Source organism: Hyaena hyaena, unplaced genomic scaffold, assembly GCF_003009895.1.
Source record: "Hyaena hyaena isolate Hyena2069 unplaced genomic scaffold, ASM300989v1 scaffold_22, whole genome shotgun sequence".
Classification (NCBI taxonomy): domain Eukaryota; kingdom Metazoa; phylum Chordata; class Mammalia; order Carnivora; family Hyaenidae; genus Hyaena; species Hyaena hyaena.
In genome coordinates, this window is record NW_024080654.1 from 5,161,634 (window position 1) to 5,184,336 (window position 22,703).

Below are 22,703 nucleotides of genomic sequence, written 5' to 3' on the forward strand. Positions count from 1 at the left end.
GCCCTGCGTGGGAGGTGGCGGCTGGGGCGCGGCTCCCGGTGCCTCTGCTCCGACCTCGAGGGAGCTCGGCAGCGGGTCCGTCTGTGTGCGTGTCCGGGAGCGATGGGGTCGGGGCGCGGGAGCGGACCCGTCAGCTGCTGCCGCCGTGGTTTAATCCAAGATTGTAAGATGGTCACAGACGAGGGTCCTTTCGTCGCTTGTAGCCGTTGCCTTGCGCTCTGTCGGGCGGAGGTTGTCCTGATGGACAGCGATGGGTGTCGGCTGCCAGGAGCGTCTGTGCCCGTGTCCGGACGGTCCTGGTGAACATGCCGGACGCCAGCCTGGGACGGGCCCTCCTGAGCACCCGCGATGGTCAGCGCCCCGTGGTCTGCTTCGTTTGCAGGATAACAAGAAGATGAAGAAATCTCTGGAGGAAGAGCAGAGAGCCCGCAAGGACCTGGAAAAGCTGGTGAGGAAAGTTCTGAAGAACATGAACGATCCTGCCTGGGACGAGACCAACCTGTGAGGAGCGCCCTTGCCTCTTCGCCGAGACCAGCGAGGAGACGGGGCCCAGGGGAGCGCGCGGGGCCCCGGGGCCGGGCCGGACAGCAGTCTCCGTTCCGTGTGTGGGAATGCTGGAGTTGGTCACGCAGACAGGAACGGTCGCACTGTCCCCGAAGAACCCACGCATGAGGTGTAGACCCTGAGGGCAGGACCGCAGTAATTTTACTCTGTTAACATCTCAATTACCTCATTTTGCAATAAGTGCAGTGACTACAAATCCTGGTGTTTCAGGCTTTTATTGAATATATATGATTACACTTGTTTCTTGTAAATACTCCCATTTTGAAGGCACATCCATGCTGGTCCCATCCGGGCTGATTGTCCGCCCAGAACTCCCCCCCTCTTCCCTTCCCACTAACCTTTCTGGCCCCGTGAACAGGTGTGCCCCCGGAAGGCGGGGTGCGAGGTCGCTCACCAGACGCCTAGTTTGCTCTCTGGAGTCCCCGCGTGCCTCCGCTCTGGCAGCCTAGTTAGCCTTACGTCTGCAAAGATACTTTAACACCCTCGGAAGTCTCTGTTGAAGCAGAATCGCGTCACCGATATGCGGTGGACCTGCGCGTGGTGCCCGGGCTGAGGGAGGGAGACTCGGCTTCCCAGGAGGTCCCCGCACGCCGCGGTGCCCGGCTGCCTCGGGAGAGCGTTCGCTGTACTGGGGAGAGCAGACTTCTCACGCAGGCTGGTTCAGTACCCTGACAGCGCACCGTTGTGTCTTCCCCACGAGAGAAAGCTTCACGAGAACCTGTAAATAAACTGTATTATTTATTACGTATCCCTGAGGCCAACGAAGGCACGCCGGGGATGCTGTGGGCTGGCGTGGCCCGTGGCGGTTGGGAGTTCGTTGTCAGGCCACTTTGAGCTCTGTTCACCAGCAGCATGCAGCAAGCCTTCAGTCCTCACTGGGAAAAAGAAATGTTTCCTTCTTTCAGTGAGAATAAAGCAATATAAATCCCGCCTACAGTGATCCAAGTGTAAATGTGGGTCCCTGCCCCCCCCCCCCCCCGTGCCTCCACAGCAGACGAGACGGGAAGCCTGTCGGCCTGCAGCTCTCTGGGCAGGGACGCGGGAGCCTCAGGGCCCCTGGGTGGGAACCGCGACCGCGGAGGCAGGACACCCGCGTTACGGGAACTGCTCTCTGCTCCCCTCTTCTCAAGAGGTCAGCTTTAAATCGAGAGAAGCCTTTTCACAGAACGGGTGTTCGGTCTTTCAAAACAGAAGCAGTACCTCTGCGTTACAGACTTCTCAGAAATACCCACGTGGCCTCAGGTGTGACGTGGGCCTTGTGATCTGTGGGTCAAGCCACCCTGTAAGGGCATCGGGATCTTCCGATGCCTTTGAACTGGATGGCTTTGGAACTCGGCTCTCTGCTCACCCAGGCCCTTGCAGAGCGCTGTGCCCCACGCCCCCATCTGCTGGAGGGCACCGGCTTGTGCTGGGCCCTCCTGGCCACGTGCCCGGCAGGTGGGTCTGTGACTCAGCATTGACCCGCCCACGTGTGGCCTTTCCAGTAGAGTTGCCAACTTCGTGCCCTTGGTGTTTGTTAGTGCTGGGGCTGGCAGGGGGCCTTGTTTCGGTAAGCCCTGTTTCACAGTAGGCTTTGGTGACGCAGAAGACCGTGCGGCCTCGAACTCAGGGACGGCCTCCATCCCCGCTCTCCCCACCTGCTTCTGAGGGGCGCTGTTGCTGGCAGCATCCCAGGACCGGAGCCTTGAGTGACGACACTTGTTTCTTCCCCGTCCCCGCCCTAAGGGGGGCGTGTTCCCTCCTCTCCCGCAGATCCGGGATTTAAGCTTTTTCGGGAGCAGAGAAAATGCATCCGAGAGCAGCTCTTTCTACAAACCTTCCCTGTTGTAAATAGGTTGCTTATCTCTCCGACCTTCCAAGGGGCGGGGGTCTGGCCGGGGGGCTAAAGGGCCCCGTTTACCGCAAGGGCGAGGACACGATGCACTGGCAGGCCTGCACGATGTCGCGGTGTGGGCCGGAGACCGGCCTCTGCTCCTGGGACGTGGGGCGCCTCTGGCTGTGTGCGCCTGCCTCCGCCCTCCCGCCCCAGTTCTCTGTAGGACACACAGCGTCCCCGGTGACAGTTGTGGGGCCACGTCCTGTAAATGCCTCAGAGCCTGGCATTGGCTGTTCCTGCTACATCGCTGCAATTATTAAACTGACTCTCAAGTTATGACATCACTTTATCTTCTGTGATGTGTTTTGTGTCGTTTCTTAGTGCACGTTACCTTTATGCTTTTGACTTAACTTTTTTTTAAGTTTGTTTATTTTGAGAGCGAGACCACGTGGGCGGGGGCGGCGGGGTGGGGGTGGGGAGAGAGAATCCCAAGAAGCGGGCTCCACGCTTGCAGCACAGAGCCCGACATGGCTCGAACTTGCGAACCGTGAGATCATGACCGGAGCCAAAATCAGGAGTCAGGTGCCTAATCAGCTGAGCCACCCAGGTGCCCCTCTTCTGACTGAAATTAAGAAAAATTCTGGTTTAAATTTTTGATGTTGGAAAAATCATGTTTGCCTTAAAGTCTGTGGTTTGGGAATCCCTGAAGCCAAGTCCCACTAGGAAAAGGCTGTAGGGAAGGAAGGGGAAGGAAGAGCCGGCACCGTTAGGGCCTTTCTACTCTCTGTCGAAGGCGGGCTGCACATCCTCGAAGCTGCTCAGTGACGCCCTCGTGGGTGGATAGGGATAAGGTCCCCCGGGGTCCTTACATGAGTGGCTTGCCACAAGAGTGACAGACGCTAGTTGCTCGTGTGTTTGTGCGCGAGCCTTGCCCTGCCCAAGACTCCCTCCTGGCAGCCGCTCCGTCCAGGCGGGCGCGGCCGGGGCCCGCGTTCTGGGAAGACGCAGCCGCGCTGGGAGCAGGTGGATCGCCCCCTGACGCTGCCCCTTCCCTCTGAGCTCCCACCTCAGTCTGAGAAGGTGAGCGGCACACATCCCCGTCCCCACGGTCTATAAAACCTTGTAAGGTGACTTGGTAACTGGCACTGTCCTTTCTCCCAGATTCTAGGGAGACCAGTGGTGGCACGTGTCCCGCAGAAAGACCAGTCTTTCCTGGTGCTGGTGTTGCGTGCATCCGCGTGGTGCCTCACATTTTCCCTGGAGCCCTGGTACACCCCCCCGCCCCCCAATCCTTTAGAGGGCAGGCCATCCCTGCAGCCGTGAACCTGGCCTGCAGCGGAAAGCGGCAGCTGGGAGCCGGGCCGTGGGGACTGGGGGAAGCAGCTGCCGCCCCGGGGTCGGCGCGCCTGGTGTGCACCCGGCCACCACATAGTGTCCAGTTTCCGGCTGGGATGGGACCTTCAGAAAGCCCCTTGCGTTGACTTGCGTTATGAGATGGGAGCTGCAGTGACGACTAACTCAAGTCTGTCGTTCGGGGGCGTTTGTTCTTACTTGCTGGTCTGTATGAACTCCCCTCCCCGGGGGGGACGCACGGGGACACAAGGTAAGCAGCCTGCCTGCCCCCACCCCCCTGCCCCGTTCCCTGCTTCCACGAAGGGAGCCGGTGTGACCGGTCTCGTTTCCGTGGTTCTCTCAGGCAAAGGCACATATGTGGTGTTTGTGCGGGTTTGTTCCCCACGGTGAGAGCACGTTGTGTTCTCTGACCTTTTGTTTAAATCCAGGTGGGAAAATCACGGCCCCCTGTGCCACAGCATAAAACATCCGCATAAATATCCCGCTGACGGGAAGCATCAGCGTATTTCAGTGACCGCCTAGCAAGTGCTGGGGGCTCAGGGAACAGGTGTGTCGCCGAGGGCCCCAGTGAGTATCTTGTATGAGCCGGGTAGGTATTGCTCCATGGCTTATTTCTAGAAGCACTGTGTGTTTTAACTTTGGTGGAATTTGCCAGATACCTAGAAAGCACTGTAGGGGTCGCATTCTTGACGGCTCTGCGCTTCTGGGTTTTGAGAAGGGGGTGGAGGTCTGAATGCTGTCTGCAGCCTCTCCCGGGTGACTGGTGCGTACGCGCCCGCGCCGCGGACTCCCCTGTGAACGTGCAGCTCAGAAAGGCGGTCATGGCCGCGCACACCTGCCGGCCAGTGAGACAGCCCTTAGGAAGCAAGTGGAGCTGGCCTCAGGGTGCCGCCAGGACCTCCTCTCTGGCCCTGCCTTTCCCCTGCAGCTCCTCGAAGCAGAGGTGCAGGGCAGGCTCCTGGGTGCTGGTGGCAGGCGTCTGGCCCGGCTCCGGGCGGAGGGGACACTTGCTGAGGCTGTGACCCAGGCATTGATCGGTGCTCTGAGGGCCCAGAGTCTTGGGGTGCAGTGCCTGGGGGTGGTGGATAGGCAGGCTGGCGGCCTCCTGCGTGGTTCTGGGGGTGTCCAGGGGCTGGGGGCGCTGATCTCAGCTCAGTGCCGTCAGTCATGAGACACGCACACACTGTTGCTGCGCCAATCGGCTTTCTTCTACGGAGGGAGTCGAGCTTATGAAAGAGAGTAAAGAACGGGGGCACCTGGGTGGCTTAGTCGGTTAAGCGTCCGACTTTCGCTTAGGTCATGATCTCGAGGTTCGTGGGTTCGAGCCCCGCGTCGGGCTCTGTGCTGGCTGCCAGCTCAGAGCCTGGAGCCTGTTTTAGAGTCTGTGACTCCCTCCCTCTCTGACCCTCCCCTGCTCACGCACGCTCTCTCTCCTAGAAAAAAATAAAACATTAAAAAATAAATTAAAAAAAAAAAAAAAAGAACGGTCAGGGCCCCTGGCCTGCCCCGTCCCCGTGTGTGGAGAGTGGTCGGGGGGAGAGGCCAGGGCCCCTCACTTCTGGCCCTCAGTCACGGGGAGTTCTGCAGATTGCATCCTTTGTGTGTTACACATGCTTTTACAAAGCTGCTTTAGCTCCGCAGTTTCCCCTTTGGCCGCCAACCTGCTTCTCGCCCCTGGGCGGGTAGACCTCTCAGGAGACCCTGACGGGCTTCCGTCCGTGCCCACAAGCGATGCACCATGTGGCAGGGCCACTCTGCTCCCCCGGGGAAGATTCCCGGAGCGCCTCGTGCCCACCCAGCCGAGTGGACTTGGATCCTGTCCCCCCCACCCCATTCCCACAGCGGTGCACGCCTCCCCCACCCCAGGCCGCACGCCCCCCAGGCTGGTGGCATCTGCTGGAGGTTCTTGCCCTTCCAGAGCCCGTGCCTGAGCATTGCTGCTGTAGGTCAATTAAATCTCATTGCGTTCGTGACAGGTTAGTAGTTGAAATTCTTGGAAGTTGTAATGGGTCCCAGAGGTGCTTTTCCTCTGTCAGAAAACCAGGACGACACCCACATTGTCCCACGGGAAGACCTCACAGTTGACAACAGCTAGAACGATATCCGGTAAGTGCGGTCGCTAGTTACCCCGTGGAAACAGGACTCGGGGTGACGGACAATTCAGGCCACGCCGGCTGCTCCCTTTGCCCGGCCTCTGCCCTCCAGGGCGGCTCAGGTCGCAGCCAATGGCGGATAAGCAGATGTGCATCCGCACACAGTTCGGCCGCCAGAGGACCAGGCGCCGAGGCGCACCGCTCCGTGGATGGAGCTTGAAGCCACGAGGGTGAGAGCAGACAGCCAGCCACGGCCCGTGTTCTGTGCTTCTGTCGGTAGGAAACCTTCAGACAGGCAGGCCTTGCAGACGGGAGGTGGAGCCTGGGGGAGAGGGGGCCTACCCGGGCCGATGGGCTGTGATGGCTGCAGGCTGAACGCCCACCTGAAGTGGGGGAAGCGCATGCTGCTTGAATTACACGCAGGGGTGCTGGGCGGGCGTGTGCGGCTGCCTGACCCTCGGGCCCCCGGATACAGACGCTGCCGTTGACTGGGTGTCAGCTATGCGTTCGTCACCAGGTCTTGACCTTCATGCTACAGACAAAGTGACAAAGAGGGGGACCAGAGCCCACTCCCACCTGGCGTGACCCCCTGGGCTCCCCACCAGACCCGGGCCCTCCAGGCTGCTCTCACTGGGGGCTGGTCTCCTCGCCGACACCCTCTCCCAGCCGCCCTCATGCTCCTGGGTCCACCCTGTGCTCTGCGGCGGCCTGGTCATGGTTCGCCTTCCCCCAGGTCTCCCTGCCCCGGGGCCTTGACACTCCCTGGCCACTGCTCTCGGGGTCAAAATGGGACAGGTCCCAGCAGGATGCTGCCCTGACCCCCTCCCTTCCAGCTGCAGCTCACTGTCCCCGGCTCAGCCTCTGGCCTCCAGCGCAGCTCCTTAACCCCGTGGGGCGGCTGTTCGTGGCCCCCACGCCCCTCCTGCTGTGTCCTGGGGCCCCCTTCCCACCTGCGATCTGCTAGCACGCAGCCCTCCCTGGTGGGTCCCTGCTCCTCACCACAGTGGCCCAGGCGTGGGACAGGGACAGTCACCCGGCACCTGGGCATCACCACTTACCCGGGCGGGACCCAGGCTTCCCTTCGTCTCCCACACTTCGCGGACTCCCACCTCCGGGGCTGCCTCACCAGGTCCTGGGGCCCCAGCAGGCCCCTTCTCTGTTTCCACCGCACCAGCCGCCAGCTGCTCATCGCACCCCTGGGGTGCCCACCGGCCAGACGGGTCCATTCAGGTCTCCCAAGTGTGCGGCCTCCTGGTTTCTGAGGTTGGCCAGGCCTGCCTCACCTCAGGGCCTTTGCACTCGCTGCTGCTTCAGGCTTGCACACCCTGCCTCACTTCCTCCCCAAACTTTAGATGCCACGTAAGCCTGAGGCCACCCACTTGCCCTATGTAAGCAGAAATCAGCCCCCCGTCGCACTGGGCCCTCTTTTCCTCTGTGGCACGTCTGACCCGATGTGGTCTGTCTCCTTCCACGGGCCCCACGTCCCAGAGGTGGGGGGTTTATCTCAGCAAAGGTGGACACCCCAGGAAGGAGGAGCCAGGAGCGCAGGCAGGATGCAAACCCGGGGTTCAGACGCCGGGCCTGCGTGTCGCACAGGAGGGGGTCCCGGTGGGGTTCAAAGCCCCGTGCCTTGCACGTGGGGTCCTTCCACCTAAGAGCTGCCAGCCTGCGCCCTCTGTGACGTCACGGGGCCTGTGTGACATCACAGCAGGCAGGGCGGGCCCTCTGGCTCCAGCCTCACTGGTGGGAGCGGTGGGGGGACGAGGTGCCAGTTCGTTTGGTCCACAGTTGTCGGCTTGGAGCGGAACTGCGGGCGGTGTGGCGACAGGCTCAGCGGGGGCGTGGCTGCCAGGTGAGGCCGCTGCCCCGCCGGGCCCCGCCCCTGCCCCTGGGCCACCTCGGCCACCAGCCCCCCGCGGGGCCCCACCTGTGCTGACCCACCTGTGCTGACCCGCTCTCTTTCCCAGGTTCCCTCGACCCCCTGTCTCCTCCAGTCGCCACGATGAGATACGAGCCAGACTTCAAAAAGCCCCCCTCTCACCTCCTGAAGAAATTTGCAGGTAACGGGGAAGAGCGCCCTGGCGGCGTCCCCCCCCCCCGTGATGGCTGCCCCCCGCCCCCCCCCCCCCGGGTGATGGCGATTAGTCACCGCTGAGCCAGGGAAGGGAGCAAAGGAACATGTGCTTTCAGAACTGACGCAGGAGAAGCGCCCTGGGAAGCCTCCTTCCTGAGGAGCCTCCCCGCAGAGCCCCGGCCCCCGAGGCCTTCACAAGAAGCACGTCCAACTCAGGGCCTGGGCCAGAGCCCGCTCACCGGGAGGTTGCCAAGCTTACAAATGGCTAAAGAGCGACCTTTCCTCGAAGGGAGCGCTTTCCTCGCCAGCAAAGCCCGCCCCCCTTCCCTGGTGCCCGGAGCTCGGGGCTGCGGCTGAAATGCGGCGTTCAGGGAGGCAGGCGTCACTGGGACCCGCATGGGTGTCCTGGCAGCGTGAGACCCCGGGGGCCTGGTGAGGACAGGGGGCCGTTCCCGCCGCTCGCATGCTGACCTCTCAAGTGACCTTTCTCTGTGCTTGTGGACAAAAGATAGGAAAGTGGAAGGAAATGAAATTTTTTTTTTCCCTCAGTTTGGCTTGGAGCCCGGCCTGACGAGGGAGGGCTCCCGCCTGGCCAACCTTCCGTGAGACACGTTTCTCCCGTCGCCTGGTGGGAACCCGCCGAGGACCGAGCCCCCCGGACGCCCTCGGGGGCCGGTCTCGGGGGCTGCACCGCACAGGGCAGCCGGGAAATGGTCAGCGGGTCTCGCTCGAGGCCCCAGGGCCCAGGCCCAGGCTCCGCACCAGGCGGAGGGACTCACAGGAGGGGCTGTGCTTTGTGGTTCACGAGGCTCCGCGCAGAGGAGGGAGGTGGCCTGCACCTGGGGGCGCCGAGCGGCAGCAGGGACGGCTGCCCTGGCGCGTCCCCGAGTCCCCTGGTGGGAGCGCAGAGGACAGTCCGCTCTCTGGGCAGTGGGCGGCCTCTCCGGCCCCGGTCCAGGGCTGTGGGGCTGGGCCCGGTGCCCACCCTGATCTGAGGCCAGCCAGGGGTGGGTGCAGCAGGCTGGGGGCTTCCCTGCCCACACTGGCCTGAAGGGGGGCCTCCCTCCTGCTCAGTGACCATCAACTGCCCTTCCTCCAGCTTGGGGGGAGGTGGGCGCAAGGCTGTCAGTCATCCTCTGTAGATGTCGATGTGGCTGTTAAGTGTTATTACTCTGGGATGTGGGGGTGAGGTGGGACGGGGTGGGCAGGTGTGGGGGCTGGGCTGGCGGAGAGGGAAGGCAGGGGTGGGCAGGTGGGGGCACGGGACCAGCAGAGGCAGCCTGGATGCCGGTGGACTGGAGTTCAGGGCAGGGTCCATCTTAGTCTGCTGTGCACGTCCGGGCGACCCCGTCCCCGCCCCGGCCTCCCTGCCGCGGCCTCCCCGCCCCGGGCTCCGCTGCACCGCCTCGGGGTGTCAAGCTGCGCGTACAGGATGAAGGAGCGAGTGAGGGCGGTGTAGACGACACAGGGCCTCTACAGAGTGCCCGGCGCGGGGCCGGCCGTCGTCACCGCTGCTTGCCACCCCCCAGCAGGCGGCAGGCGCCCCCAGGCGCGTGTGGGGAGACCGAGGGGTTCACGGGGCGCTAGGGGCACAGCTGCCACAGGGCCGCCCTGAGCGTCCGCAGGCAGGCCCCCCCCACCCCGGAGCGGGCAGCCTGGGTTCTGCCTTGTCCAGCGCCTTCTGCGGGCCAGGCGCCCTGTCCCCCCGAGGGCGAGAGACCCCTCAGGTGACTCCCGCTCTGGGTCTGGAGGGAGACGCAGCGGGGCGCCTGCTTCCCGGGCTGGGTGCGCTGGCGGTACACCCGCGGCGGCTAATGTAGGGCCGCGGACAGAGCGTCCTCACAGCGTCCTGGGGTGGGGACACGGAGACGTGGCTCCTGAGGGGAGCGGGGTTTGAGCCCAGCCATCCGGCCGTGTGGCCTCCGCCTCACTGACAGGGACCTCGACGCGTAAAGTGGCGGCTGTGATGGCGCCTTGCAAACCGTCACGTGCCCACAACCCCCCTTTGTGGTGTTTCTGCGGAGCGGCTGGGGGGAGGGGTGGCCCAGGACGCGTGGGGGGCTGCTCCGTGCCCGTGGGGCCGGGGGGGGCGGGGGGGGCGGTGTGGGGTTGCTGTTGGGCGGGGCGGGCAGCGTGTGGCGGGGCGGTGCGGGGCGGCGCGGGGCGGGCGGTGTGAGGCGGCGTGGAGCGGGGCGGCGCGGGGCGGTGTGAGGCGGCGTGGAGCGGGGCGGCGCGGGGCGGTGTGAGGCGGCGTGGAGCGGGGCGGCGCGGGGCGGTGTGAGGCGGCGTGGAGCGGGGCGGCGCGGGGCGGTGTGGGGGGGGATGGCGCGGGGCGGGGCGGCGTCGGGGCGGCGGATGGTCGCCTGACGGTCGTCGTCGGGTGCGTTTGCTGGCCGGTCTCTGCGGGCTGTGGGGCTGGGCGGGGGGTCATGCCACGGAAGGGGACGGGATGAGACCTTCCCGTGTGGCAACTTCGCAGAAACGCTCCGAGACCTCGTGGGAGGTGCGGGCGGAGAGCACAGTCGGGGGGGGGGGCAGGGCCTCAGGTGTAATGGGTCACGGAGCCTCCGCGCAGGCGCTCGGGGGACCGGCCGCGATCGCAGACTGTCGCGTTAGAGCGACCGGGACGAGGACTCACCGACCCGTGCTTTCTCCTCCGCGGAGTCACCTGGAAGAGAACAGTCCCTGGACGGACCGCCTCCCGCCCCCGCCGTTTGCTGAGTAAACGTCGGCCGTCAGGGAGCCGCGTGGCGAAGGCGCCCTGGGCCCGCCGGGCGGGGCCGCACGCGCGGCGGCCGGGGCCGAGCGGGCCCTGCCTGGAGCCGTGCGGTCCCCGGGTCTGCGGCCGCCCTGGCTGCCCCGCGGGAGCGCAGGCGGGCGCCCTGGCGGCCCTGCTCCCCGTGTGGCCGCCCCGGGCGCCTGGGCGGGCCCTCAGCCCGGACCCCACCTGAGGCGGAGCTGGGCCGGCGACCGCAGGCGGCGGGGGAGGCCGCCCCCCCAGCGAGCCCGGCCGTCGTTGGGGACGGTGGTGCCGGAGGGTGACGGCTGACCGTCTCGGGTCCCGCCGCGCGTCCGGGCTGTGCCGCTGTGTCCGCAGTGGCCTTGCGGCCGCGCGTCTCGGGAAAGGGCAGGAGGGCCCGCGGGGTCCTGCGGAGCCCCTGCAGCTGGAGGCCCGCCTCCCTCTCCCTGGGAGCCCGAGGCCCGCAGGGTCCGGGCGGACGTGCTCACTGCGCGTTCGGGGATCACGCGTCCTCACAGCCGGTGCCGAGCTGTGCCGAGCACGGCCCCCGCCGGCACACTCCGCGTGTTCACTTCTGGGTTTTCCTGTTTTTGGACAAAACTGGCATTCGACGTAGTCCTTTGGTTCAGCTCTAAAATGCTGAACTAATCCTTAGCCTGGGTTGGTAGTTTTAACTCACCGTGTGCTTAAATGTGCTAATTACGCCTTCTCACCTGAACCCCCCACATCCGGTGTGTCTGACCTGTTCTCCGGCTTCTTGGCAGAGCGCCGGCCCCGGCGCTGCTGAGACGCTCCGTGTCCTTCATCACTGGGACCCTGCGTTACTCTGCGCAATTAACTTGATCTTGTTTTGTTCAGAAATCTAATTCGTTCTAGATCCTCACGTCAAAGCGAGGTTTGTCTGAAGGGTAGTTAAAAGCATAACAAAACCCCACAGGGCAAGCCCCGGGTGCCCCTCCCAGGCGCTGCGTTCTTGGTGACAGCGGCTGTGTGTGTCTGTGCTTTGCAGTGTGTGACATTCCTCTCTACGACATATGTGACTACAACATCACCAGAGACCGGTGCAAGGAACTGGGGTGCTGCTTCTACAAGGACGTGTGCTACGAGAAGGCGGTTCCCAGTAAGTGTCCCGGCCAGGCCCTCCCCCTGCTGGACAGGCCTCCGTCCCTCCCTGGTCCCTCGCTCTGCTGGGCGACTTAGTGGGCAGAGCAGCCCCGGGGTTGTTGGGGTTGGTGAAAGGTGAACAGTCCGGTGGGAGAGGCGGGCGTGCAGGGGGGCGTCCGCTGGGGCCCCTGCGGGAAGGGTGCTCTAGGGACGCTGCCTGGGGTTTGCTCTCACATCACAGCTTTGGTCTTCTGTGCCTCTAGAATTTTCTTTTCTTTTTTTTTAAATTTATTTTGAGAGAGAGCGCACGCACACACGAGCAAGCACCAGCAGGGGAGGGGCAGAGAGAGAGGGAGAGAGAAATGACCCCGTGCAGGCTGCTTGCTGTCAGCACAGAGCCCAACACAGGCCTCAGACTCCCAAATCGTGAGATCAGGACCTCAGCTGAAATCAGGGCTCAGACACTCAACTGACTGAGCCACGCTGCCCCTAGAATTTTCTTAATGTTTCCAAACCAGTAAAAAATTCCACGTGACAACTGATGTGTTTTCTTGGCCTGTGTGTGGCCTTTTGCGACGAGGGTGCTTGGCTCTCAGAGTGTTTGGAAAGGGACAGAAGAGTGTCTGCGATGGGGCGGCTGCTCGGGCCCCTGCCCAAGAGGAGGAAGGTGTCCGGCAGGCGGGAGGAGCTGGCCACGGGCGCCCAGCAGCCCCGGTGCGGTGGGAGAGCGCGTCCCAGGCCGCTGTCCTCTGTCCCCCATCCCCAGTGGAACAAGGCCCATTCGTGCTGCACGACGTGGAAGGGTTTCTTCTTGTTCCGCCTCTGAGCCCCAGGTGGGCTGAGCCCTCAGACAGACGTGGAGGCTTCCTCTCACTCCTGGACGTGGGAAGGCCTAGCAAGTCAGGACCCACTGGGACTGGTGACCGTTACCAAGGAGTGACCCATGGGGCCGCCTGGATCCCGCCCAAGCCAGCACCTTCGAGAGGAGAGTGACGTTTTGGACGAAAGGATTCAAGAAGCGAGAGCATCGGTGGGATCCTGGCTCGCCAAGGGGGGCACGTGTCTTGCTTCATGGTGAAGATTGGGCTCTCGGGGCAAAAGAAGAGGAAGTTTGGCTTCTCCGAAGGAGGCGCCGTCAGAGCCCATGAGAAGCACCATTGTCGGCTGGGAAGGTTTTCTGACGGCCGTTTCTCTTCCAGATCTGGACTTGGAAGACTTGGGTCCAGCCCCTCACTACTGATCTCTGGGAGACCCAGGCACCCCGGGGATCCCACACCATCCCCTTAGCCTGTAGATAGAAACAACTGGAAGTTACCTCTTTTTTGGTTATCTTTAATGGAGATCAAATTCCTGTAACATTTACCCTTTTAAAGTACACAATTCATTGGTTTTTGATATAGTCACAGAGTTGTGTATGCATCCCCACTGTCACTTCCAGAGCATTTTCGTTACCCCAGAAGAAACCCTGTACTCATCAACGGGAGAGTCCCCATCCCCCTCCTTCCAGTCCCTGAACCACCCATTGGCCCCTGTGGGTTTCCCTCTTCTGGACATTTCATATCAGTGGAATCCTACAGTGTGTTCCTTGTGTGTCTGGCTTCCTTCACATGATGTTTTCAAAACACATCTGCATTGTAGTGTGGGTTAATTGTCTGTTTGTTGTGGGGTGATAAGAGCCCTTTGCATATTCTGGATAGTAGACCCCTAATACATATGTGATTTGCAACTACTTCCCCCAATCTGATGGTTCTTTTTACCTTCTTGACAGGGTGTCTTTGAAGCACAAATTTTTCTGAGTTTTGACACCTGGTTTGTTTATATGTTCTTTGGTGTCCTAGCTAAGAAACCAGTGTCTGATCCATCTCTGTTACTTTCTTAAGAGGTTTATAGTTTTAGCTTATACATTCATGTCTTTGGTCCATTTTGAGTTAAATTTTTTACGTGATGTGGGGCAGGGATCCAACTTCATCCCTTTGCACATAGATATCCAGGTGTCCCAGCATCATTTGTTGAAAAGGCTATTCTTTCCCCCATTGAATTGCTTTGGCGTCCTTGGTGAAAATCAGGGTAAATGTGAGGGTTTATTTCTGGACTCTTTTATTCCACTAAGCTGGTATCACACCATTTTGATTAACTTTATAATAAATGTTGAAATTGAAAAGCATGAGTCTTCCAATTTTGTTCTATTTATTTATTTATTTATTTATTTATTTTACAAACAGTTTATTGTCAAATTAGTTTCCACATAACACTCAGCGCTCATCCCCACAAGTGTCCTCCTCCATGCCCATCCCCCCCTCCCACCCACATCCATCAGTCCTCAGTTTTTGTCAGCATTCAAAAATATGGAACGCTTCACGAATTTGCATGTCATCCTTGCGCAGGGGCCATGCTAATCTTCTCTGTATCGTTCCAATTTTAGTATATGTACTGCTGAAGCGAGCACCCAATTTTGTTCTTTTTAAAGGTTGTTTTGTTTACTGTGGATTTTTTGCATTTCCGTATTAGGATCAGCTTGTCAATTTCTAGAAAAAATGCCATCTGATATTTTGATAGAGGTATTTGTTGAATCTCTAGATAACTTGGGGGTGGGGTATTACCATTTTAATAATGTTAATTTGATCCATGAACGAGGGACGTCTTTCCACATATTTAGGCCTTTCTTTCAACAATATTTTATAGTTTTGAGTGTACTAATCTTGTGTTTCTTTTGTTAAATTTATTCCTAAGGATTTTATTCTCTCTGATGTTATTGTAAATGGATCTATCTCCCTAGTTTGGTTTTCAGAATGTATATAGAACCCTAGGCATATACACAAGAAAACTGAAAATTCCTAGAACATAGAAATACATCTGACTTTTGTATATTGATCTTATATCTGGCAACCTTCTTGGGCTCATTTAGTACTTCTCATTTTTAGTTGATTACTTAGGATCTTCTAGATATAAGAATATTTCATCAGCAAATAGAGATCATTCCACTTCTTTCTTTCCCATACAGTTGGTTTTATTTCATTTTCTTGCTTAATTGCCCCGGCTAGAAACTCACGGATTCTATTCGTCAGTGAGAATGGACATCCTTCTCTGGTTCCTGGTCTTGGGAAAGTGTTCAGTGTTTCATCATTAAGTATTATGGTAGCTGTGGGTTTTACTAGAGGCCATTTATCAAGTTGAGTAAGTTCCCTTCTTTTCCTACTTTCTGGAGTGTTTTTATTAGAAAAGATGTTGGATTTTATCAAATTCTCTTTCTGTAATTATTGGGCCCCTTAGTGATGCTCTGTATTACTAATGTGGACTTGAGTAACTGTCTGGTCTTCTGTTCTTTTATCTGGAAGGACTCCCTTTAGTATTTTTTGTAGGATAGGTCTGCTAGTGATGAAGCCTCTGTTTTTATCTGGGAATGTCTTTATTTGTCTTTCATTTTTGAAGGGTAGAGCTTCAGTGTATAAAATTCCTAACTGGCAGTCTTTTTCCATCAGCACTTCGAATATTTCACCTTCTTGCCCTCTGACCTCCATGGTTTCTGATAAGGAGTCTGCTGTTAATCTTGAGGCTTCTTTATACACAGCCTGTTTCTCCTCTTCTGCTGTTTTCAAGATTCTCTTTGCACTGTTTGTCATGTGTCTAGGTGTGGCTGTCGTTGAGTTTATCCTAATCATCAAATTTAGGAAGTTTCACCATTTCTTCAAACATTCTCCTTTGTCTTCACTCCCTCTGGGACTCCCATCGTGCACATTCGGTCCACTCCACAGGTCCCTGACGCTCTGTGAACTTTTCTTGATCCTGTTTTCTGTTATTCAGACTGGATAATCTCAACTGATTTATCTTCAAGTTTGCAGATTCTTTCTTTAGCCCATTCAAATCTAATGAGCCCCTCTAATGATGTTTTCATTTCTGTTACCAAATTTTCAACTCTAGAATTTATATTTTGTTCTAAAAAAAAAAAGAAGTTCTATCTACTTGGTGAGATACCATTCTTATACTTTAGCTCTTCAGATATAGTTTCCTTTAGTCTTTTGGCCATATGAAAAATTTTTTAATGTTTATTTAATTAATTTATTTCTGAGAGAGAGAGAGAGACCGAGAGAGACAGTGTAAGCAGGGGAGGGACAGTGAGAGGGAGTTACAGAATCTGAAACAGGTTCCAGGCTCTAAGCTAGCTGTCAGCACAGAGCCTGATGCTGGGCTTGAACCCATGAACCGTGAGATCATGACCTGAGCTGAAGTTGGACGCTTAACCAACTGAGCCACCCAGGTGCCCCTAATGTTTATTTTTGGGGGGGGGGGCAGACCATGAGTGGGGTAAGGGCAGAGAGAGAGAAGGAGACACAGTATCCGAAGCAGGCTCCAGGCTCTGAGCTGTCAGCACAGAGCCTGATGCAGGACTCAAACTCACGAACCACGAGATCATGACCTGAGCCAAAGTTGGACCCTCACCCGACTGAGCCACCCAGGCGCCCCTCTTTTGACCATATTTAAACTAACCGAGTTTAAAGTCTTCGCTCAGTGATTCCAACATCTGTTCTTCCTCAGGGACAGTTTCTATGGATGGTGTGTGTGTGGTCATACTTCTTTGCATATCTAATGGTTTTTTTTGTTGAAAACTAGACATTTAAAAATATGTGGCACCTCTGAAAATGATGTTCTCCTGCCTCCCCAAAGTTGTTGGTGTTGCCGTTGTTAAGTGACTTCTTCTGAACTAATTCTGTAAAGTCTGTCTTCTTTTTGGTGTGTGGCCAGTGCCGAGCTGCTTGGAAACGGTGTCACACAGTCTTTGCTCAGGGGCTGTGTGTGTGTGTTGGGGGCACACCTTCAACAGTCAGCCAGGTTTCAGCTGCGCCTTAATCTTTACCGCCTGTTTACGCAGAGCCTCGAGTTCAGCCAGGAGGGAGAGCCAGGGCCTTCTCAGGTATTTCCTCCATGCGTACAACATCCTGGAGTATGCCCATTGCCTTCCAGATTCCAGGGAGTATGTCACAGCTTTTCGAATCTCCCTATGACAGATAATTCCTCAGATTTTTCTTTTAGGCTTTATGGTCCACCTGTTGCCTGTCCCCAAGGGCTATCGGCCACTTTAGCTGTCATCGTTTTCCACAGTCACCTCCGACTGGTTTCAACAAGTGCCTGAGAGAAAGCTGTTCACGCTAAAGTAGCTCCAAGTCAGGTCAAACAAAGACAGCCTTGCAAGCGAGATCTTCTAGTGACACGGCAGGTGGATGAAATAATGCCAGTGCTTTGGGCCCGGGTTTGAAGGAGCTTCAGCCCTGCTCAGCTCCCTCCATTGAGTCCAGGCTGCTCGTGGCCACTGTGACTGTGGGCTGTTGGTTCAAGGCTCCCGTGGAATCGGAGGTGAGCTGGGTGGGAATAGGACAAGTTAAAATGTCCACAGGTCACTGTTCTTAGCGACAGTCATGTCTTGATCTTCAAGCTTTTGATTGGTTAAATTTCCGAGTTCTGAAAAAGTTGATTCTGACGAATGTTGCCAGTGTTCTCACTGGTTTTATGGAGAAGGCATCTGGTGGTGAGGGGCGGGGATCCTTTTCTGTCCTGATGTCACAGCGGAAATTCTGGGTCTCCTTCAAGGGAGATCGTAGCCAGCAAGGGCACACAGATTCAAGATGCCGTCACTTCTGTTTCCCTCTGTCCCTCCCCTGAGCCTCTCGTCACGAGAATTTTACTGAGGAGTTGGCCATCTTGTTAGCATGCAATTGAGACGCTGTTTACATTAACATCACTGCCTTAAGCCCGTAATTCATTTGAAAAATGAGCCAGCGCCTTTCCAGCACCTGACTTACCAGTGTCTGTAAGGAACCCAGAAAAGAGCACAAACTCTTGAGAATTTTTTGTCGTGGAAGTGACCTCACTGTTCTATGGGCGGGCATGTCGTTCTGCACAGAGACCAGCGTTAATTCTCCTCCGTCCTTTCCTGTTTGTCCAGGAGTTGCGTGGGCCTCTTCTTAATCCTGACTTGTTTCAGGCTCGAGGGGCTGGGCCATCCGTGGGAAGAGTCTGGGCAGTGTTCCCTACATTTGGGTTCTCACTGCGCCCTCAAGTTATTTTTCATTTCCCTGACATCTTTCTCATTCGAGACGGCAAGCGAACCTTTGTGCGGCGTAAGTTGTAGTATTCAGTGACAGGGTATTATGAGTTCTTTGTGCACATAATTCTATGTTAGGAAAACCTTTCACCGGCTTCTTAAATTGGCTGGTTTGAAGTGCATATTGTGTTGTGGCATAATCTGTATTATTAAGAATATGAACTTGGGGAATTAGCATTAGATCTTTGAGAACGAACTGGGAATTCAAAGAGAATGACTTGTCGTCATTCTTTAGTCTTGATTTAGGGCACATTATTTAACCTGTCACTTTTTCCAAGTGTATGACTTCTCTGTTTCTTCATGGGACTTCACGGAGATGATTTCAAAACTTCTAACTGTATCTGGGGGCGAAATTACCAAGAGATTTCTTAAAGAAAATTATACTTTCCTCTGTGGTTGCCATTTCTCTGTGACCAATCATAATTTCTGGTTTATGATAAACCATACATACTGTTTATGGCAAATCGTGTGCTGGCCAGCTCCTGCTCAGAGAGTCATGGAGATTCAGGGTCTGCCTCCAGGAACTTGACACCAAGGACCAAAATACTTGTATGTGTAAAGATGTGGAAGATACACTGAGACTTGAGTACTCACACATGGTCCACGTGTGTGTGTGTCTAATGGCTTCACTCACGTAAATTCTGAATTTACTCCATGAACTAAGGAACCCACTGAGGAGTATATATTCCCTGGAATTCAAGAATTTGAGCACTCCCTTTTTGTCCCTTAAAAGCTCCTGGTTCGCTCATTCACTTTGGTCATTGCACTAAGTTCATTCAGCGTTGTTTAAAGTGTACTTTCTCTGAGCCAAGCCCTTTGCCTACACCCTTGTATTAATTAGTTATTATTGCATAACAAATCACTCAAAATTTAGCTAAATAAGGTCACACAAGTACCAGAGGTTTGAACTTCAACAGATCACTTGAGGGGACACATTCCTAAATTGTGTCTAAATTGTCTAAAGTGACAGCTTAGAGACTTAGGTGGATGGTGTGGGGCTTGGCCACTCATCTGAGGGCTCAACTGGAGCCGGAAGGTCTTCTCCGAGGTGGCTCACTTTGCAGGCATGTGGTTCTAACAGTTAATAGCAACCCCTTTTCCATGCCGTGAGGTCTGCTTCCCCGTCCTTGTGAAATGACTGTCTCTCTCCAGAGCAAGTGACCTGAGAAAGCTAGGTGGAAGCCACAGTGACACTTTGTCTTAGCCTTAGAAGTTCCACCCTGGTTCAGAGGTCTGCTCCGTGTCACCTGGAGGATCTATGCTGGTGTGTGAATACCAGGAGATGAGCCGTCCCACAGGCCATGTTGGAGGCTGGTTATTCTAGCCCTGGAGATGGAAAGGTGAACTCAGGTGAACACATTCCCATGGGAAAGGCATCACCGAGGGAAGCCAGCCAGCTGATTAGAGCAGAGCCTCCAGCAAGCAGCTTGCCGACTGGTTCACTGCTGTGGCGTGCTGGTGACCACGCAGGCCAGTCCCCTCCTCTCCCTGCATCCTCTCCCTGATGCACTCTCAACCATGGAGCATCTTCTATGCCTGACCATCGCTTACTGAGCTCGCATCAGTATGAGAAAATGAGGCATTTGGGTTATGACCACCAAGCTGTGTGGCTTCAGCCCCCTTCATTTTTCTGACCTCAGCACCCATGGAAAGGACCCTGGAGGTCCCGTCCATGCTCAGAGACCCCCTGGGTCAGTCCAGAGAATATCATTCCCATTGGAATCACCCTCCCACGCCTGGGAGGCAGATTCCTCTGCGGCTGCTCCTTATTCTCCGTTGTGAGTTGAATTGTGTCCCCCCAAGTGGTCTGTCGAAGTCCAAACCTCCGGTACCTGTGAGTGTGACCTTATTTAGATACAGAGTCTTTGCGGATGTGATTAGTTAAGACGAGGGCACGCTGGCATAGGGCCTTATTCCAGTACGACCCGTGTCCTTCCGAGAGGAGCCGGAGATAGACGCACACAGTGCACACAGGAGAGCGTCGCATGGGGACAGAGTCACACGGGAAGATGCCTGAGATGATGAGGCAGAGAGGAGGTGACGCATCTGTGAGACAAGGACACCAGGGCGCACCAAGCCCACCGGAGCTGGAAAAGGCAGGAAGGACCCCCAGAGTCTTCGAGGGACACCCTCGTCTTGGACTTGCGCCTCCAGAACCGAGAGACCGACCGTACTTCTCTGTTGTGTTAAGCCGCCAGTTAGTGGTGCTTTTTTCTAGCTGCCTCACGACAGGATGCCGCTCCCAAGGGCATGGTGTCCAGTAGTGTTCTTGCCGGTCAAGGACAGGTGAAAACGGTTTAGGGGAGGATGTGAGCGACTTGAAGCACATCCTGTCACTCAGGGTAGGGTTTGCAAGGAAGCCGGTCTCTGTCCCTTGTGGGTGAGAGCAGTGAGAAGAGGCGGTGGTGGTGTGGGCATGCGCTACTCTCCGCAGCTCTGCCCTCCAGGCTCTGGAATCCTTCCCAGCCTGGCGGAGACCGTGTTGGGTGGAGGGCTCCTGCCGGAACACACTCTTGGGGGCCCCTGGGCCCCGGGGGCCTGGGACACAGTGCCTCGCTCTGCAGGGACCTGGAGGCATGGAGACCCCTGCGTCCAGCCCAGCCTGGGAGGGAGAGGCTCCTGGCATGGGGCAGCCCGAGGGAAGGCTAGGCCTCGCCTGCGCCTGCTTCCACGGGGGTGGAAAGGAGCCAGAACTTTCCTACACCAGGAAACACGGGAACAGGGGCCGCCCGCCCCTTGTGAGAGTTCCCCTGAGGCCTCGGCTGTCCTGTTGGGCTCGTCTGGGGAAGACGGGCGGGGACAGTGGGGCCCCTTGTTAGTACAGGGGACCTGAGCCAAGGGCCATCTTGGGATAACTCGCCTGAATGTGGAGGAGCCTTTCGCGGGGACTTAGAGGCGGGAGGCCGGGCTCACGGGGGCAAAGGGGCTTTTCCAGAGGAGACCAGGGAGCTACTGCTCCACTGTCTGGTGGGTGGCCCCCAGCTCTCCTCTTCACGGCCTGCGTGGAGCCATGGCCGCGTCCCCAGGGAAGGGCTGGAGGAGAGGCTGCCCAGGCAGGGGCACCACCCACCCCGGCAGCAGGACTGACTCTTAGAACAACCTGTTTTCCAGTCTACGTGCAGGTGTTTTCCGCCCTGATCGTGATCATCTCCGGGGCCTTCGTCATCACTATCATTTACAGGTCAGTTGTCTCTCCCCGTCCGAACTCACCTGCAGAAGGCGCAGGACACAGGGCGCTGGGGAGAGGGTGGGGGGTCCTCTCAGCGCCTGAGCTCCTGACAGCATCCCTCCCGCCAGCGTTTCAAGAGCACCCGCCCTGTCAGCCCCCTACTTGCCCCCGTTTGCCCGTGAGCGCCCTGCCCGGTGTGTGCTGTCATGGTGCAGACGTGTCCTCGGAGACAAATCTGCCCTCCCCATTTGGTGGGGGGCAGGAGGCCGGGGCCACTGGTGGCTGCCCGCAGGCAGGCCTGGACTCCTTGCTGCCACTCGGGGCCAAGGTCCCCCCCGCAACCAGCCCCCTTGTGACATGGAGAAAAGCCAGTGAGACTAGTCATGTCAGTCTGTCCAGCAGCCAGGAAAACCAGTCCCTCCTCTGGTGCCAGGTGATGTCCTGCATGACCTGCCTGCACCGTCACACCATCCCCGTCCCTGTTCTCGCCCTCCGGAGTCTGGATGCCACACACGATCGTGTGTTTGGAGCGTGTATATGAATCTAACCTGGGAACTGTTAGGGCAAAGCATGACGCTGAACCCTGAGCCCTGTTTTAGGGGGGCGTCCTGGTGGAGGACTGGGAGGCCCGTTCGGTCTTCCATCTTGAATTTCTCTGATGGTGACAGAGTCTTCTCCCACCAGAGTCGTTCAGGAGAGGAGGAGAGAAAAGGAAGTCCCCACGGAACTTCCATCACCCAAATCCGGTGATAACGAGAAACGGGCGCCCTCCGGCAAGAAGCTGCAGTCCAAGGCCAAGGGCGCGGAGCCGCCAAGCAGGAGTGAGGACAGCGAGGAGGAGGAGGAGGAGGAGGAGAGTGGTGAGATGGAGGGCCATCCCCGCACAGGGCACAGCTGTCTGTGCAGGCCATGTCCTGGCCGTGGCTTGGTTTTACTGAGTGGTTGGGAAGCGGAGGGGCAGGGGGAGGAGGCCTCCCGAAGTGTCTTTGAGGATCTGATCGAGGCGTGTCTGAGCTGTGGTCCTTCCCACAGGGCAGGACGTCACCCTCTCGGGGCGCCTTCTGCAGCGCCAAGCCACGAGAAGCCAGGCTCTCCTTGGGTAACAGAGAGGTGGGGCAGCACAGACCACTCACCGAGCTGGTCTTTGAGTAAATTGTTGCCCATCGTATGCCACGGAGACGTGTTTTCAGACCTGATGATCGCCGAGATTTCCACTCAAAAGATCCACTCTCTCTTTATCTTAAATCCAGCAACGCTGACAGTAATGGTAGACGAACTAACTGAGGACTGAGGTGAGCGGTGCAGGCAGAGCAGAGATGGGCAGAACCCCCACCAGGAGATGCCCCGGCTGCGAACAGCTGTTAAGTGTGGAAACAGCATCAGTGAGGAAAAGATAAAGGTATTTTAAATGCTTCTCCTTTCGCGTGTTTGTAGTCAATGCTGTCGTTCTATCTTCGGACAGAGACAACCTGCGAGGTGTGCAGACATTTACTGAAGGCTTCCAGGGCTCAGTGGTGCCGCTTGCTAGCCAGCTCACAGCACCTCGCTGGGCGAGGCCACCACGCCCCTTCTCAGAGGACAGGGTGGGCTTGTCACTCACGGAAGCTGAGGACCTGCCCGATGGTGAGCTGTGAGCTGACAGAACACCACTAGTGGGTGCTAACTGTGGGGCGTGCAGCCCTGGTCTTGGTCT

At 57.4% G+C, this 22,703-nt stretch overlaps 2 protein-coding genes and 1 non-coding gene across 5 annotated transcripts in view; 2 read left to right on the forward strand and 1 right to left on the reverse strand.

Moving 5' to 3' along the window:
• ARHGEF7 (Rho guanine nucleotide exchange factor 7) overlaps window positions 1–2,724 on the forward strand; it is a 129,741-nt gene extending 127,017 nt beyond the window's left edge. For all 3 annotated transcript variants that reach the window (XM_039226669.1, XM_039226670.1, XM_039226668.1), the window contains one exon: window positions 383–2,724. In XM_039226669.1, the coding sequence (XP_039082600.1) occupies window positions 383–505 (123 nt within the window). In that variant the 3' untranslated portion in view covers window positions 506–2,724. The remainder of the gene's footprint in view (window positions 1–382) is intronic.
• Window positions 2,725–7,547: 4,823 nt separating this feature from the next.
• TEX29 (testis expressed 29) lies at window positions 7,548–22,425 on the forward strand. Its single transcript, XM_039226684.1, has 6 exons — window positions 7,548–7,678; window positions 7,794–7,886; window positions 11,650–11,760; window positions 20,953–21,022; window positions 21,695–21,870; window positions 22,261–22,425. Exons 2-6 carry the CDS (start codon window positions 7,829–7,831, stop codon window positions 22,299–22,301), a joined length of 456 nt encoding a protein of 151 aa, XP_039082615.1. The 5' UTR covers window positions 7,548–7,678; window positions 7,794–7,828; the 3' UTR covers window positions 22,302–22,425.
• LOC120228377 lies at window positions 14,084–14,190 on the reverse strand. The gene has a single exon (XR_005527487.1). It is a non-coding gene; the product is annotated as a U6 spliceosomal RNA (small nuclear RNA).
• Window positions 22,426–22,703: the final 278 nt, after the last annotated feature.

What these genes read in the sequence shown, in the direction of transcription:
- TEX29 (XM_039226684.1), top strand. Translation starts at nt 7,829, where the DNA reads ATGAGATACGAGCCAGACTTCAAAAAGCCCCCCTCTCACCTCCTGAAG. An exon ending in CCTCCTGAAGAAATTTGCAG is followed by an intron (nt 7,887 to 11,649) that starts GTAACGGGGAAG and finishes TGTGCTTTGCAG; the next exon opens with TGTGTGACATTCCTCTCTAC. An exon ending in GTCATCACTATCATTTACAG is followed by an intron (nt 21,023 to 21,694) that starts GTCAGTTGTCTC and finishes TTCTCCCACCAG; the next exon opens with AGTCGTTCAGGAGAGGAGGA.